At 38.6% G+C, this 17,071-nt stretch overlaps 1 protein-coding gene across 5 annotated transcripts in view; it reads right to left on the bottom strand.

The window, feature by feature from the left end:
* phka2 (phosphorylase kinase regulatory subunit alpha 2) overlaps positions 1 to 17,071 on the bottom strand; it is a 68,812-nt gene that overhangs the window by 12,409 nt on the left and 39,332 nt on the right. For 2 of the 5 annotated variants that reach the window (XM_016992394.2, XM_008107291.3), the window contains 10 exons: positions 16,877 to 16,965; positions 12,836 to 12,993; positions 11,866 to 12,022; positions 10,636 to 10,715; positions 9,625 to 9,703; positions 9,379 to 9,508; positions 8,553 to 8,654; positions 8,319 to 8,437; positions 7,397 to 7,423; positions 2,152 to 2,205 (listed from right to left, as the gene is read on the bottom strand). In XM_016992394.2, coding sequence (XP_016847883.1) covers positions 2,152 to 2,205; positions 7,397 to 7,423; positions 8,319 to 8,437; positions 8,553 to 8,654; positions 9,379 to 9,508; positions 9,625 to 9,703; positions 10,636 to 10,715; positions 11,866 to 12,022; positions 12,836 to 12,993; positions 16,877 to 16,965 — 995 coding nt within the window. The remainder of the gene's footprint in view (positions 1 to 2,151; positions 2,206 to 7,396; positions 7,424 to 8,318; positions 8,438 to 8,552; positions 8,655 to 9,378; positions 9,509 to 9,624; positions 9,704 to 10,635; positions 10,716 to 11,865; positions 12,023 to 12,835; positions 12,994 to 16,876; positions 16,966 to 17,071) is intronic. The other 3 variants (XM_003218872.4, XM_008107292.3, XM_008107293.3) reach the window with 3 other exon arrangements.

Below are 17,071 nucleotides of genomic sequence, written 5' to 3'. Positions count from 1 at the left end.
TTTTGCTTACAAAACACTTGAAATCCCTAAGTTGCATGGTTGCATGGCCATCTTTCAGGAGTGCTTTAGTTGTGTATTTAAATGGCCATTGTGGTCCCATCTCTAAGCTCTAATATTTGACAATGTATTTGGGAATTGTAAATTTCAAGTCTTAAATAGCTCAGGTCAAAGGATAGTCTCCTCCCAAACTAGCCTGCCCATTCCTTAAAATAAAATGGGGCTGGGCTGTGGCACAGCTGGTTAGTAGCCTGTGGCAATAAATCACTACTGACTGAGAGGTCGTGAGTTCAAAGTCCAAGTCGGATTGAGTGCCCTACTGTTAAATAGCCCCAGCTCGTTGTTTACCTAAGCAACCCGAAAGACAGTTGCATCTGTCAAGTAGGAAAATATAGGAACCACTTATTTAGGGAGGCTAATTTAACTAATTTACAACACCATAAAAACGTCCAGCAGCGTGCATGCTAGATGAGGAAGTACTCCATCAAAAGGACTCGTCGTCACAGTGGATGATGAAGCAGCAGCTCCTCCTTTGGCCGGAATTGAGTATATCCTCACAAAGCCAGAAGCTGGAAAGTTAAATAGGCTCTGTGTGTCAGTCTGTGTGTTGTTTGTCTAATGGCATTGAATGTTTGCCATATATATGTACATTGTGATCCACCCTGAGTCCCCTTTGGGTGAGAAGGGTGGAATATGAATACTGTAAATAAAATAAAAATAAAAAAATAAAAATAAGAAGGCCAAAATGTCCCAGGCTAAGACTATTCACCCTGAAATCTGCCAGTCTTTCACAATCATCCTGCCAACAAGCAAGAAATTTGGCATGCATTAGGTGCCCATTTACTTTTATGCTTCCTGCCATGATCACAAATCAGTTCATTGTGAAATGTATGCTGCATTTCTGTGTCCAGACAGAGTATTGAATGGGGATTAGATTGGATTAAGGTAGCTCTCTTCCCTCTGGTTATTTTCCAAAAGCGAGCCAATTTGGAATCTGTAAACATCTTTTGAAATATTTCAAATGGGTCAAGGCTTATTTATTTATTCAGACAAACGGAAGACTGCAAAATGCTTCAAAATGTGAATGACAGGCCTGACTGAATTTCCATTAAATGGAAAATAAGAAGGGGAGGGAAATCATTTCCCCTCTCTATATAAAAATAGAAGAAGAGCCTGGGCTGTTGTCTGAATGAGGGGCTATCCTCTATAGCAGAAGCGGCATGTGATCACACTCGGGTTCAGCACAAGAGCCCATGCCAAAGCAATTAGTGCATCAGCTGTGAGGCTCTGTTGTCTGCTCCTACAATGATAACATGCCCTCTGCTAATAAATCATTGCAAATGAATTATGGGCCCTGATAATGAGTGTGTAGAGCTCTTCTATACATCCATTTAAGAGGAGAATGTAGTCTGGTTTAGAGTAAAAAGAAATGCATGTTTTCAGAAGGGCTTTTGAGAGGACACTCTTTTGTTCGCATTCCTATTCATGCAAGCAGGTGAGCTTTTCATGGGGACATTTTATTTATTATTATTATTTTTAAAAATGTAGTTTTCCAATATTATATATATATATATATATATATATATATATATATATATATAGTTTTCAAAAAAAACTTTTATATCGTTTTAATTGTTTTGCAAGCTGCCTTGGGTCCCACTCTGGAAGAAATACAACATACATACAAATACCTTAAAATAAATATCTAAAGTGACATTAAGCTTTTGTCTTCTGTTTTGCCCCTTTCCCCTTAGATATATTTTTTGAAGATCTACATTTTCAATCCACGGCTAATGTTTACATTTTGATTGGCTTTTCTGTTTTACTTTTCAGTTTTACATTTCATTACATTATATTTCTTTAGCTTACTCCTCTGACCACCAAAATTTTAAATTGTTTAATAAACAAATAAAATGCTACATTTAGTTCATAGGTTTATGAATACATCACAAATTAATTTGCAAAAACAAATAGATTCAAACTGACAAATAAGGGGGTGGAATGATTCTAAAGTTTTCCAGTACATCAGAATACCTTTATAATAGACATTTACATGTAATTATTTCAATAAACAAGAAAAAAGAAAATTAGAATTTCTATAAAGTTTATCCCTACAAAGAGGAGAAAAATATGACTTTCTTAATGATGGATTACCATGGACCTGGAAGAGTGCATGCTGCTGGATGTGGAATGGCCCCCATAGAAGAACTACAAAACAGAAATACATAACAATGGCAAAAACTCAGTGAAATCAAAACAAAGCATGAAAAAATAAACACACAAATCTCCCCAAACCCTCATTTGCTGAAACCTGCTATGAAGATACATTGTCTTAATATCCCTGGGATCAGAATAATCATTGACATTTTTTACCATTCCCAAATCTGTGCCTAAATGATAATATCCTAGGCACCTTGAAAATTTGCAGAAGTTTCAGATTCTGTATTAAATATGACTGTTTGGAAATTTGGTCTTCAAATAGCAGGAAGCAATGAAGGAAACATAAATACAGTCCTCAACACACAAAGCACGTTTGGGCTTCTGTAAGATGCAATGGGTATATGAGCTTCTTTTCATGCTATGAAGCTGCATGCAAAAGCCAAGCAAATGAAGGAGTGATATGTTCAAGTAACAAGGCTATATTTAGACATCATGAAGAATCTTTTTGAAGTACTTTCAAACCTAAATGATACCTGGGATGGATTTTGAAATTAATGTTTAAAATTATGGGGAATTATCTACTGCATTTACCAGTGTGATGACTCATGGGCCATGTAGTCCCGTTCCTAGTGCTGTTGTGACGGATGAAGAGGAAAACTTGGGTTTTCCACCATTTCAGCCAGAAAGGGAACTTTCCCAGCCAGAATTGGAGCCCTTACACCTGCAGGAGGTTTGTCTTCCAGAAATCTGCCAAACAAGCCCTGAGTCAAAATCTCCCCCATTTTCTCGCCGTAATTATTATCAGCAACAAAAAGGAGTTCAGCAGGCTAATCGCAGAAGCCTGAGAATCGCAGCAAAGCATTCAGATGATTAAGCCTGCTTCCATGAGAAATTTTAGGGAGTCATACATCTGGACACAGAGATTGACTTTCGGTTCTGATTCCCCAGAGAAGTGTTCTTTGGTGGGAAAACGAGAACCTATTTAGGTTCCTTGCCCTTTAGGAATCTTGCGGAGTCAATTCGTCAGCTACTGGAGTAGTGTGTGTGGACAGCGCTACTCCCGCTTCCAAGCCTCGTTCCTGTTTCCAAGCCTCCGCTTCCAAGCCTCGTTCCTGTTTCCAAGCCTCCGCTCCCAGCCTTGTTTACTCCCCGGATCTTGCCTTGCTTCCCGGACCTTGCCAAGTAATTACCACGGATCTTGTTCTTGCTCCTCGTTTCTTGTTGCCTTGTTTCAAGCCTTGTGTTCCAAGAATCAAGTTACTTCCTAGCCTTGCTCAAGTTTCATGGACTAAAGGACCTTGTCATCTCCCCTCACTTTGCTTGGCAAAGTGAGTGTTTCGGTTATTGGATTACAACTTTGGACCTTAATATTTCATATTGGACATTGTTTCTTTGGGCTAAATTTGACCTTCCCTGAAAGGTCTACTTCTGAACTATTTCCTACACTTGCTTTTATTAACTTTATATATTCCCTTAATAAAGATATTAGATAGATTCTGGCCTCTGTGTATGGTTATTGGTGCTCTGCAGCCTGGGTCGTGACAACCAGTTACATTAGGTACACCTTTCATGAACGAACTGGATCCAAAGCAAAAGACTGTTATGTGTCTTGCTCCTGTTCAAAGTTCTAGTTTACCAGCCATACCCTTTCTCCGTGAATAACCTATTTCATTTATTCTCCCCAAAATCTTTATTCCTCTACCCAATAACCAGTCAGCATCCTGTGCCCAATGACCATATTTAAACCAACAGACTGGTCCTGGATGTCCAGCTACATATGTATGTATGTGTCCATCTGTCTGTCTGACCATCTATCAATCTCACGCAAATTCATTGTTTCCTGCAAATTGTTTGGTTTTTTCTCTGTACATGTAGGAGAAAGGGAGTTTGACAACATGCCTAGACTAAAAGAATAGCCTGGTTCCAACATAAAAACAAGCCAGATTGCAACCAGTTCACTCCTGGTTTGTTCTTATAACCAAAACACACAACTCTAACAAACCGTGGTTTGCAAGCCAGACCACAATTAGAAGCCACAAATATCTGATGGATTATTAATCCTTGCTTCTTAATAGTATGATTTATTATGTTTGAATCTAGAACCTGTCTTATTTCTGCAGGTGATGAGATTTACTGGTACATTAAGGCCCCATCTACACAGCTTTTGTAATCCACATTGATGTAGATTATAAGGGGAGTGGCCAAAGGATGCATGCCCACAATCCGGGAGACCCAGAATTACACGGGGAAAATCTGTATTTAAGAAAGTCTAGATAAAGTTTGAGTTCAGCTGAAAAATGTGCTGCAATGGGGCCCATTACAGCCCAGGCACATGGAAAACATGAGACTTTGTGATATTTTCACATGGTGTGCTGGTGTGGATGGCACCAGCACATGACAGCGCTTTAAAATCCTGGGTATTCCCACAACTACATGGGGGGAGGGAATCGTGGAAAAATTCATGCAGTTGCCCTGCAAATCCTGATGGTTCCAGCTTAATGCAGATGCTTTGGGAAGATTGCTCTGGGGCAACAGGGCCAGGTGGAGACTTTCTGGAAGGTAACAGTTTTTTAAAGCTCTCTTTATACTCCAGATTAAATGCCTGTGTAGAAGCGCCCTAAAACGCTACACTCTTTGGAAGAAGGACGAACATATCCATAGTTCATCCAATTATTTCAGCTAATGTATGAAGACATTTAAGAACTGCTAGGAAAAAACAGATTATTTCCTGACACCACCCTCCAGATGTTTTGGAATCCCATAATCTCTAATCACTGGCCATGGCGCTTGGGATTTTGAGTTCAAAATATCTGGAGGGCAACAAGGTTGAGAAAGTCGAGCTGTGTTTTCAAAAATCCAGTAAGGGAAATATAGGATGAAAGGACACTGAAAGATGCTGAGGGCTTAGTGCCCATATCCTACTATTTAATACTAAGTGTAACAAGTATTAAGGATTTCACTTAAGGAAAACATTACATACTTAAGGAAACCTTTCATGCTATAAGGTTTTTTTTAACATTCTACGCTACAAAAAAAGAATATTAAAATATTTTGCACCTTTACAGTTTTAAATACGAATAAAACCTGCTGAACGTAGTGTATTTTAAAATGTATTTATGTTTACAACCACCCATAGTGCAGCTATTACAGCAGGATATTTAGAGTGACTTCTTGTGGGTACTTCTATGGAAACATGCAGATATTTATAATAAAGGAATGGAAAGTATAAGTTTGCAGAGGGATGTTTGGAGATACATAATTTATAAAGAGAGAGATTTACATGCATGCAAGAGTTGGCATCAAAAAGAATTCTCTCCTAAGCAACCTCCTATCCCTATCAGATACTTATATCTCAAAAAGAAGAGTAATTTTACACAGTGTTTCTAGGTAACAAATTATTAGAGATGTCATAACTTAACATGCTTAAATCTTGGCTCTGCTGAGCTGAGTCCCAGCATAAATATGATACACATAATTATTAGAGTGTGAGGATAGGAGGTAGTTCAATAACATCACTGAGGTTTCCAAATTCTATCCTCATAATATCTGGGTAGTGTTAAAAGGGAAAGACCTCTCTGCAAATAACAGGAATCACAGTGTAGGAAATACCGAGCCAAAGAAAACAACAGTATAAGGCAAATCCATATCGCTCACTCTGTTCAGAGAAGTTTAACAAGTAGCATGTTTAGACTCTAGCCCAAAAACAATTAGGACAATCGTATTAACTGGTTTTACCCCCAAACTGTGAACATTTACAGGTCAGCACAGATGTAAACAAGAAAGATTCACAGCCACTAAAGGCTATTTGATACTTTTTATATCTCAAATTTTGCCACTGAGTGAATAGGCTACAGGACCCTCCAGCCAGTACTAGAATACAGGTTGAACATCCCTGATCCAGAATTTCAAAATCTAAAATATTCCAAAATCCACATGGGTGGCTGAGACAGTAACACCTTTGCTTTCTGATGATTCAGTGTACACAAACCTTATTTCATGCACAAAATTATTACAACTACTGTCTAAAATTACTCTTCAGGCAGTTTTTAGGGTATATATGAACCATAAATGAATTTCACATTTAGAATTGAGCTCTATGTCAAAGATATCTTATCATGTATATATGCGCAAATACAAATATTTCAAAATCTGGAAAAAAATCCAAAACATTTCTGGTCCTAAGAATTTCAGATAAAGGAATAATCTGCCTGCACCCAAATTATATATATGGTACTTTCAAATACTAATATCCATATTCACAGATCATATATTTATGTGTATTTATTATGTGTATTTAGGGCTCAATCCAGTTATTAACTCCCAAACAGAGTAGACCCTCTGAATCAATGGAACCTATATAAATATCTGCTTGATAAATGATAGAATTCTTATGACAGAATTCCTATGAATTCAATAGCTCTACTCCAGTTGGAATTTGGGACTAACATTTAGATTTTGGACTTAAAAATGTAGTGTCTGACATTCTGTTAGTGAATTATGATGTCCTAGTTCTTTGCAATTCACTTTCTCTGGTAACTCTGGAGCTCAGAATTCTGACCATACAATGACTAAGATTCCCCCAAAACTCGTCTTGCAAGCAGGATAAGTCCCCAAACTAGTCATTTCCACACAGGCAGAGATGGGCACGAGGCTGGGGGAATGGATATGGATATCACCTGCAGAGACTCCCCTCCCCAATGATCTGTGGAGCTCTCTATGAATACTTGCCACAATGGGTTCAGCTGCAGGAAAATATCTGGCTACATTTCCATTTTCCAACAACACAGAAATGGCTATATTGGGGCATGCTCTGCTTACAAGGTGAGTTTTTGGGATAGCATTAGATGCAGATATGACGAAACGTGTACATCTCCCCATACAGGATCTCAGGCTCTACGTGATTCAGCCTAGGAAAGGGTGGTTCTATGCTAAAATTACCATATGCTTAAATAATATAAAAGAAAAATAAAACCACAAGAAGACACCAGGATAGCTCTCTTGAATTAGTAACCTTGGAAACAGCCCGGGAACCCACGCTAGTAAGAGCAAGGCAATGAAAAATTCAAGCACTCTCTCTTTCAGTCTCTCACACATATACATTAGTAATTCTCCACTTGAGTTCAAACAGTATGTCTAGCGTGTGTGTGCAAGCATTCACGGCAATTGCATACAGGCAGATGTCAAATACAAACATGCAGATCTGACAGCTTCATATGTATGTGTGCCACTTTTGTTTCACCTGATCACTACTTTGCTTCCTATGCCTCTAGAATAAAAAAAGAGAAAACAATAAGGCAAGTGCTAATAACTAACAATAGAAGCCAAAAAAGGTAAATAACCTGAAATTATTTCATTACATGTGAACAACAGAATAAGCACAGATGAGAACAAGCACTCATCTGGAAGCAACTCATGAGCTTCTGCCTCCCAGCTCAGGCTCTCTTCCATATTACAAAGCTATAGAACTATGATTCCCTTTAACTGCCATGGCTTCTTCCTATTGAATCTTGAAATTTGTAGTTTATTGACACACCAGAGCCTTCTGGGTGAGTTCTCCAAGTGCTGCTCTCAAAACAGCCAGACTCAAGAATCCATGGGATATTGCCATGAGAGTTAAAGGTCTCTGAATTTATCTTTGAAAATAAAATATGACAAGTGCTAGGTTTTTGATTTGTAAAGAAGTATAGATACATGCCAAATATGAGTGACGGTGTATGTGACTATCCCTTTCTCAGTCTCTCATGTTGTATAAGATGCTGCTCTGGGAAAATTCAAGGGGAGCAGCCATAAACAATTGTGAATGGAAAACTGGCTAGAAACCCCCAAATGTGAAAGCTCAAAGACAACCCTTTGGATTTGTCCACCGGAAGATGATGTTTTAACATTCAGGAGATTCCTGGTCCAACATTCAACTACACTAGGCATGGGAAAACTTTGGCCCTCCAGGTGTTTTGGACTTCAACTCCGTCTGTTAGAAAGTGTGGGAGCTGAATCCAAAATACCTGGAGGGTGAAGTTTGCCCATACCTGCACTACACCATGCTGGCTTTAAACTCTGGTTTTAGATTTGCATTATTCATCAGTTGTGTTAACTTGAGACTAGTGAACTCATTTAACCCCATCCTTATGTGCCTGAAGGTAAACACAGAGACATAGTTTCACCTGTTTCATCTCGCTCTTCAGCCTAGTGATGCCACATCTTTCAGTTTTAGTTGCTCCTGTGTGACCCACTTCATGGATGGAAATAGCTGGGCTTGATGTAGTGGAATCAAGGGGACGCACTTGGGGAGAACAGGGCAGGAAGGAAAAAACAAGAAGCCTGTTTAATAAAAAAAGAATCTCTTGTACAAATATAAATTTAAAAGAATAATGAATGCTTTAAAAAAAGTATATTACTGCTCCTTTCGACTCCAAACTCTTTCCCGCTGAGAATATGGTGGAGGAGATTTTTCATATCAAAGGGGCTTAGATTCATTAAACTTTCAGAGGCTTCTTCACCTGCAAAAGAAGGGGGGGGGGGAACCAGGAAAAGCCTAAGTTGCAAATGCAGCTGCCTTAAACATGAGAACATATTGTCAAAATCCTGGATCATTCTACCTGAATGAATCACTCACTCACCAAACTAATGGCAAGCTTTGCCTTCAGCCTTGACTGCTTAATTAAAAATAAATTGTTGATGTGATCTTTTTTCAACAGCTTTTTTCCTTTGACAATTCCACATAATTGGATTAGAAGGGAATGGCATCAATTTGTATCAGTGGGGATAAATAGCACCATTTTTCCCACAGCAGCATTTCACCTTTGAATCACAGATCTCAGGTTTGTATCGAGAATCACAGCAAACAGCGCTGTTTGCTTTTAAGTTTTTCTTGACCTGTTTCTAAAAGTAGAAATTTGGACAAGTGCCACTTGCTGATAAATAAATTAAAATGTTTTAACATGTATTTTCCTGGGTTTTCCATTCTTTAAACATTAAACATATGAAATATGCAGCAGACTTTGTGAAGGACATAAACAATGCAGGAACAAACAGGAAAAGAACATTTGTAAAAAGTGTGATCCACAGAAAACACACTTTATCTCAAATTTTAAGACTTCCCAGTATGTGTTTCAATAGCTACAGGCCCATTTTCCAGGGTCCTGAGGCCGTAATCCCTGTGAGTGGAAGGTCTACTGTACATTTTCTATTGCCGAGTTATTATAGCAAAGAGAGCAGCCTGACCTGAACAATTCAAGCTGCGAGCGAGTTCTGTGGCCATCACTTGAATAATGAGCCCAATGCGGAGCCTGAGCATCTCTGCAAAGAGACTGGGCTGCGACCGGACATACATTGCCAAGTAGACCATGATTTCCTATCAAGGAAAGTGAAAGGGAAAAAGCAAACACTGGTTTATACATAAGGTGCAGAACAATAAGAAAAACACAAAGTGTAACCTGGAAGGTGCAGAAAGGCTGCTTTCCATGTTACCTGTGTAAGGACTGCGATGCTGATGTCATGGCCACTGGCTTCATAGATGAGTTTGGTAAGTTCCTCAGGTGGCAAAGGCCTAAAAGAAAAATGAACCAATAATTAAGGACGGCAAGGGAAAACGCTTTTGGTACTCAAAACCAAAGTCCAATGAGAAAGTCTCTTTTACTTTATTTTTTCCATAAGACTAAAACTATGCAAAAAATTGAAATTTTTCTGTTCCTGGTTTGAAAGTGTTATTTCCTGTTTAATTGTGCAGTACAAACTTTGAAAGCAGTGGTAATACTCCAGAGACTTCGTTTTTGTGGCTGCCATTTTTAATCTTTCAATATGCCATTTTTAACCTTTCATATTCTACTGTTAACCTTTTGTGCAGACCACACATTTTTTTGCAGTTTAATAAACTTTTGCCATGTTTTAATGATAAAACCAATTAGGAAATGACATGTATAACCCAGGAATGAAAATCATGTTACACAGTGTAATACCATATGCATTCTTCTCCACCCCAAACAACATTCCATGACTCAAAGTATAATCAGATAATGATTTTGAAGGCAATGTCCCAAAAATGCTCAGCATACTGGCTTCTAGAATATAATAAGGCGCCATGTTACTCGGACCTGGAAAGAATTTGACCCATTGGATCCATGTTATTCCTTGAGCACTAAACGACAACCTTGCTGTTATTAGTAAATCTTCCACTGCACTGATCGTATGCTCCTAAATAACTTTTCAAAGTTTAACATCATCCTTTCTCCTGCATCCAGTGTTTTCAGAGACAATCTGAAGCACTACTTTTACTACACTTCTATTTTTTTATTTTATTTCATGGAACCCTAAAAGAATTTCAGTCTCCTATCTTGCAAGGTAGGGCCATATCATACATTAAAATGTAATGTTTCAGCATAATTTTTGAGAAGAAAAAACCAAGGAGGAAATAAAATAAAGACAAACTTAATAGAATTGGGAGAAGCAAGGCCATAGTTTGAGAATAATATGTCCTCTTACGCTGTGATTGTCTTTTCACGAGGTTCAGGAGGCAGGCCAACAGTCAGTTGCTTCTGATGTGACAGGAGGTCTGTGCAAGCCTAGCATAAAGAAAAGAGAAAGTAAGGACAGTAGGTTCACTATACATTACACAAAACTGTTGCTTTGAATGTGCTTTTCCTGCTTCTTGGCAGGGGGTTGGACTAGATGGCCCACAAGGTCTCTTCCAACTCTATGAGTCTATGAAATTACATTTTAATAAAATTTAAAAAACTATTTTAAAAGCCAAAGCATAGGAAAGTTATTTTTTATCAGACGTCCTAAAGCATCCCAGCCAGCATAGCCCATAATTATGTACTTTTCCAAGTTTCCAAGACAACACCTCCAAAGTAATTTCATTGCTGTGTTTCTTGGCACTACCTGCCACTGCTAAGGCCAACAAGAAGGAAAGGAAGCATTTCTTGTCTGTCTCTAGAGTGGAAAGAGGAAAACCACAGCAAGGTGAAAATTACCTATTTCCTGTGTTTGGAAAGACAGGGAAATTTAGTTTATTGGACTACAATTCCAGGAACATCACCACCAACTTGGCCAGAAGGTGGTCATAACATGAGAGATCCATTCTAAGATCCTTCATGTAATATGATTTTCGCCTAATTTGGAACCGTTTTTCTTACCTAAAATGAACAATGGTATAACATGGAATCACTCTGGAGGACCTAGGAAATGTCTAGAGAAATTGCCCACAGAACAATAATGGCAGCCTATAGATAACACTCCTCCAGGCATTTTCTAGGTCCTCCCAAGCAGCTCTATGGCATTTGAGGCTCTTTGTGTATAAATGAAATTGTGTTCAATGAGCTCATGTAATGTGGGCTTACTATATGTGGCTCTCAAGATGTCATTGTCTCACCCAGCATATCCTATGGTGAAAAACTGACAACAGTAATCCAACAACATCTGGAGAGCTGCCTGATATATAGGATACTGTGCATTAGGAATGGCTATCTGTCAAAATGTAGGAATGAGCTATAAAAAACATTCACATTTTAGTAGCCTATAAATGTTTTGTTCCCTTCAGGCAAAGAAGAGAGGAAATGGAATGGGCTATTAGGATAGACAACTGAGTACCCTCAAGATGCTTTGGATATTTTGGACTAATAACTGGCCATGCTAATCACAGGATTTGTAGCCCAACATCAGAAGGACACTGCATTGCCTACCCCTGGGCTAAGATATATACTTGCTTTGTACCTCAGCCAGGACCTCCACTCTTTTTTGGAGTATGCCAGAAATATAGCGGATCAGTCCCCATTCTTGGTTCAGGCCTGCTTTGCTGTAGAGTTCATTGAGAAGGCAATGAACTGTGACTCCACATTGACCATGGAGCTGTGTTTCCCAGTCAAGACCTCTTAGAGAGAAAAAGAGAGTGGTGACATTAGTGGTTAGATGCGTTTTCCAGAAAAGCTATAGCTACGCTGAGATATTTTCTTCAGAGAGACTGCAGAAACAGCTGAAAGCTCCCTCTTGAAATTTGCAAAAACTGTATTTTTTAAAATCACTTGACAAACCAAGTCAGATTAAAAATTAATAGGTTTCTGACATTTAGCCTCCCACGGTCCCTTTGAATTGTTCCTATGCCTAATCAAGAATTGCTTGCTGAGGTTTTCAATGAGGTCGAGAGCATTACTCATTGCTTCCGTGTTGAACAAGCACTTCAGCACTTCATCCATTCATGTTCAAAAGATCTTGACATGAATGCACCCCTATGTCCGAAAATAGCAATGCACGGGAACAGCAAACAGCTACAATGTCTCAATTGTGCTCTAGCAGGTGGAACGGTCAGCTCTACAAAATTAACATGGACTATTTGAATAAAAACCAGGTGGCACTGCAAATTATTTTGTACTGGCATAAAAAGCAATGGTTCTAAAGCATTATTAATAAGTAAATTAATCTGAAGGCTATAGCCTGAAAGACCAGCAGGGCACAATACTTTTGTACTGGCTGATAAGAATAAAAAGATCTTCACAGAACTACTGGAGGCACATATCCACTCCTACCCACTAAAAAGAGAAGAAAAGCAATGTGATTCCAGCTTTCAGACTCACGTATAAAAGCACTCTCACATAAAATTAGCATAGCTTGGTGCTTTTTCTTCCATAAAACATCATTGTTTTAAAATAAATGAAAAATTGTTTATAAAATATAAACAGAAACATACTTTAATAGACACAAGATGTATAATATATCTGCCTGGTCATGCAAGGTGGGACATTCCTTCAACTGCTCAACTAATTTCTCGCAGTCCAAATCTCCATGCGCATCTTTGGGCAAATGAAGAAAATCTGGAGAATGCTGAGGAACGCTCGTCTCTGGCTCCTGTTAATCAAAGACAAACATCAAATGACCAAAAGTCAAAAGGGTCTGATCATGAAAGACTGCTCTATAACTCATTCGCTCTGGTTGTTCTCCAGAGAACATGACCCACATAGAAATGGAATGACACACTGGAATTAGGGCCTCTCATTCCTATTTACATTTCTGTATTCAAATTAATAACAACAACAACAACTACTACTACTACTACTACTACTACTTCATTTGTAACCCAGCCTATCAAGGCAAATGCAAATCTAAGATGCTTAAATTGGGTTTAGATGGTTTTTTGCTCACCCACTAATCCCTAAGACCGCCTTCCTTCTTTCCATAGTCAAATTAGAATATGTAATATATTTTAAAAATTAATGCATTTACCACCCCAAAAATCTAGAAAATGTCATATCCATAAAGATTAAAGGAAGCCAGATGAATCCCTAGAATAAGAATAACATTCATGTATATGTTTTCAAATGGCTGATGACTGACCCCATTTCTTTATACCATCACAAATAATTTATATCTACAAGCTGGTGGCGCAGCAGGTTAAACCACTGAGCTGCTGAATTTACCAACTGAAAGGTCGGCGGTTCGAATCCGGGGAGCGGGGTGAGCTCCCACTGTCAGCCCCAGCTTCTGCCAACCTAGCAGCTCGAAAACCTACAAATGTGAGTAGATCAATAGGTACCACCCTGGTGGGAAAGTAACTGTACTCCATGCAGTTATGCCGGCCACATGACCTTGGAGGCGTGTACGGACAATGCCGGCTTAGAAACGGAGATGAGCACCAACCCCCCAGTGTCAGAGACGACTAGACTTAATGTCAGGGGAAAACCTTTACCTTTATCTACAACTAGTTACTTTTAAAGGACAACCCCTGTATATGCAGGGATATGTCCCACAACTTTGCATAGATACACAAAATTATGGAAAAAAGTGAAACACATTGAACAAACAACTCTCAGAGGAAGCATAGTATAGACTCACACTGGAGAAGCTAGGAAATGCTTAGAAAGGGCAACTTCCTAGGCATTACTAGGTCATTAGAGCAACTGTATGGTCAACTTTTAATGAAGGCATACCATAGAATTGTCTGGAGGACCTAGTAAATACCTAGAAAGGAAATATTTTATTATTAGATGTAGGTACATAAAAGTGTGGTTAATGGTCCTGCAGATACAGGGGTCAGCACCATCTGAGCTCTGCAAGCACAACATTCTTTCAAATGAAGCATGGAGTGCTCAAGAATCAGGAAACTCATAGAGATGGATACCAAGATGCCTATGATGGCAGAGGTCATAATGTATTTCATTCATTTTTTGTGATGACTAAAGGGAGACTAACTATAAGTATAAAATATTAAGGGATCATTTCATAATTAATAAAAACAATACGGAATGTTATTTAAATCAAATAAAAATCACCTTTCCACTCAGAACAAATCTGAGCAAAGTGCTATTTCCTAAATATATATACAGTATATGAGATATTGTAATTATTCTAATGCTAAATTAATAAAGTAAAACATTTAAATTGTGAATCCCTTAGCTGTGCTTTGTCCCTTTGTTTTCTTTTTCTTCACCTAAGTGCAGCATTTACTGTGATGAAACCAACCTCTACACAATGAAGAGTCAGTTTGAGTTACGACTTTTAAAGCTACTTTTGGATTTAATGTATGTGGGCCTTTGTATGTGGACAGAGTTGCACATATGTAGAATGGTTTCCATACTTTATTTCCTGAATAACTGCCACTCACATTGTCTACTGGAGAACGGAAAGTTAAATATAAAAAAGCATAGTTTTACTGCTGTGCTCTCAATCAGAAAAGAAACAGAACAGAGTGAAGATATAATAATGAGGAAAGGGATAGATACTATCTTAGAAGAAAAAGTTGCAACGTATTTTGAGGGCATATTTCTTTTAATCAAAGACCTGCTCTTTTACCTCCCCAAAATGAACTGTATATCAACTATACGCAGAAACAAGAATGTCATCTTTCTGGCCTTAGAGAATCATTATAGATCTTCACCAGAGTTCTTGGGATTTAAGTATCTGACTTTAGTATCTGACTTGCCTGCAAGCAAGGAATTAATAGCTTACACATGCCTTGGCCCACCTTTTTGTCATGAAGGAAGAAATATTCTGAAAGCTGTCATTGCTCTATGAACTGATTAATGGATTCGATTTTTAGCCACGGACTAGAGAATGCCACTAGGACTCGTATCTTCTCACAACTTACCAACAAAGGTTCTGTCTTTTTTTCTGTGTCTAACATCCTGACCTATATTGAGACATTTTCCTGCCTGAAGCAGATGGCAAGATGATGCCATCTTCCCAGTTCACAGAACATGACTGAAATGGATGCAGAATAGTATTTCAACACTGGGAAATGAAAATGCAATCCACCAGGTCTGAGGCAGATGGTTTGATTAGGTGGTCCAGAGCGCCATCTACGCTGACAGTTGAATGCAATTTCAAACCAGTATTGAAGAAAGTGGTTTCACTGTGCAGATAAGAAATCCTGGAACCAGTTTGAGGCCCAGAAACCGCAGGGGACTGATGCACATTAAAGACTTTCGGTTATAAGATTTGGTTGTCTGGCAGCTGCAGTTGGAAGCTATCTTCCAATTGCATTAAATGGTTATTGTAGATGGGGCCCAAGTCAGTTTGAGCGTCATAGGATTTTTCATAGAATATCTAGAGTTTACGAGAAACGCATGGGAAGCTGCTATTGCTCTCCTCACATCTGCTGCCTGTCAAATTTGTTGTATAACATGATGTTTTGGTGCTTTATTGTAAAATCATAACCTATTTTGATTAATAGGCTTTTTCTTAATCTCTCCTTATTATCCAACATATTCGCTTATCCAACGTTCTGCCGGCCCGTTTATGTTGGATAAGTGAGACTCTACTGTACCTTGATCTGGAGGCTGCTGATTCCAAGGGCAAGGAGAACCCAAGCTGCTTTTTTGGGGGGCCCTGACAGTGGTTAAACTGCTAAGTTGCAGAACTTGCTGACCAGAAGGTTGGCGGTTTGAATCTGCGGAACGGGGTGAGCTCCAACTGCCAGCCCCAACTTCTGCCAACCTAGTAGTTAGTAGTTAAAAAACATGCATCTACTGTGAGTAGATCAACAGGTACCGCTTCGGCGGGAAGGTAACAGTGCTCCATGCATTCATGCTGGCCATATGACCTAGGAGGTGTCTATGGACAACGCCCGTTATTCGACTTAGAAATGGAGATGAGCATCATCCCCCAAAGTCAGACATGACTAGACTTAATGTCAGGAGGAAACCTTTATCTTTACCTTAATAAGTCTAATCCTTGCACAGCTAAAAGAAGTGTCATATATGGTATATATAAATACATAATTTGACCTCATGTAAGTAGGGGGCAGGTTTTGGGGCCAGAAATATGGATTTTGATGTCACCCATAGATAAGGTAAGGATTATTTTGCAGAGAGGTGAGAGGCCACCTCAAGGGCCATCCTTCCCTGGACGCTGGCACCATTTTTCTGCCCAGGTATTCAGAAAGGCATTCCCCACATTACTCAGAGAAGAGGGTGTTTCCTTTTTTTATAAGAGTTAGTATTTTATCTTAATTGTAGTGCAGTGAAAAGCAAGAGCGTAGCCTGTCCTTGGAGTACTTACTGTCTTCATACTCTTTAGATTCGAAACACTAAAAAGGCAGAAATTATACTTTTATTCAGCAAAAATTAAAATATAGTATCTAAATTGACCCATGGAGAAGTCAACCCAGGGGTTTTGCATCTACACAGTATATTTGCTGAATACAACTTAAAATGTTTTTTTTTTCTTTCAAGACTGAAACTTTCTACAAAAGAATCATTATGTTTTTCCAAATCTAAAATTTATAACAACTCACCTTATCCACGACTGGATGTGGAGAGTCAACAAGATTCAGAGATTTCCGATGGGTGTTTAAAACCTTTGTAGGCAAAGACATTGAAACATCTGAAAAGGAGACAAAAAGGCATTCTTTCTCTATAGAAGAACTACAGTAAGAATACAAAATCTTCCACAAATCAAAACATTAAATGATATTGAAGATCTAATCAAA

Source organism: Anolis carolinensis, chromosome 3, assembly GCF_035594765.1.
Source record: "Anolis carolinensis isolate JA03-04 chromosome 3, rAnoCar3.1.pri, whole genome shotgun sequence".
NCBI lineage: Eukaryota > Metazoa > Chordata > Lepidosauria > Squamata > Dactyloidae > Anolis > Anolis carolinensis.
This window is presented reverse-complemented; position numbering and strand designations above follow the sequence as displayed.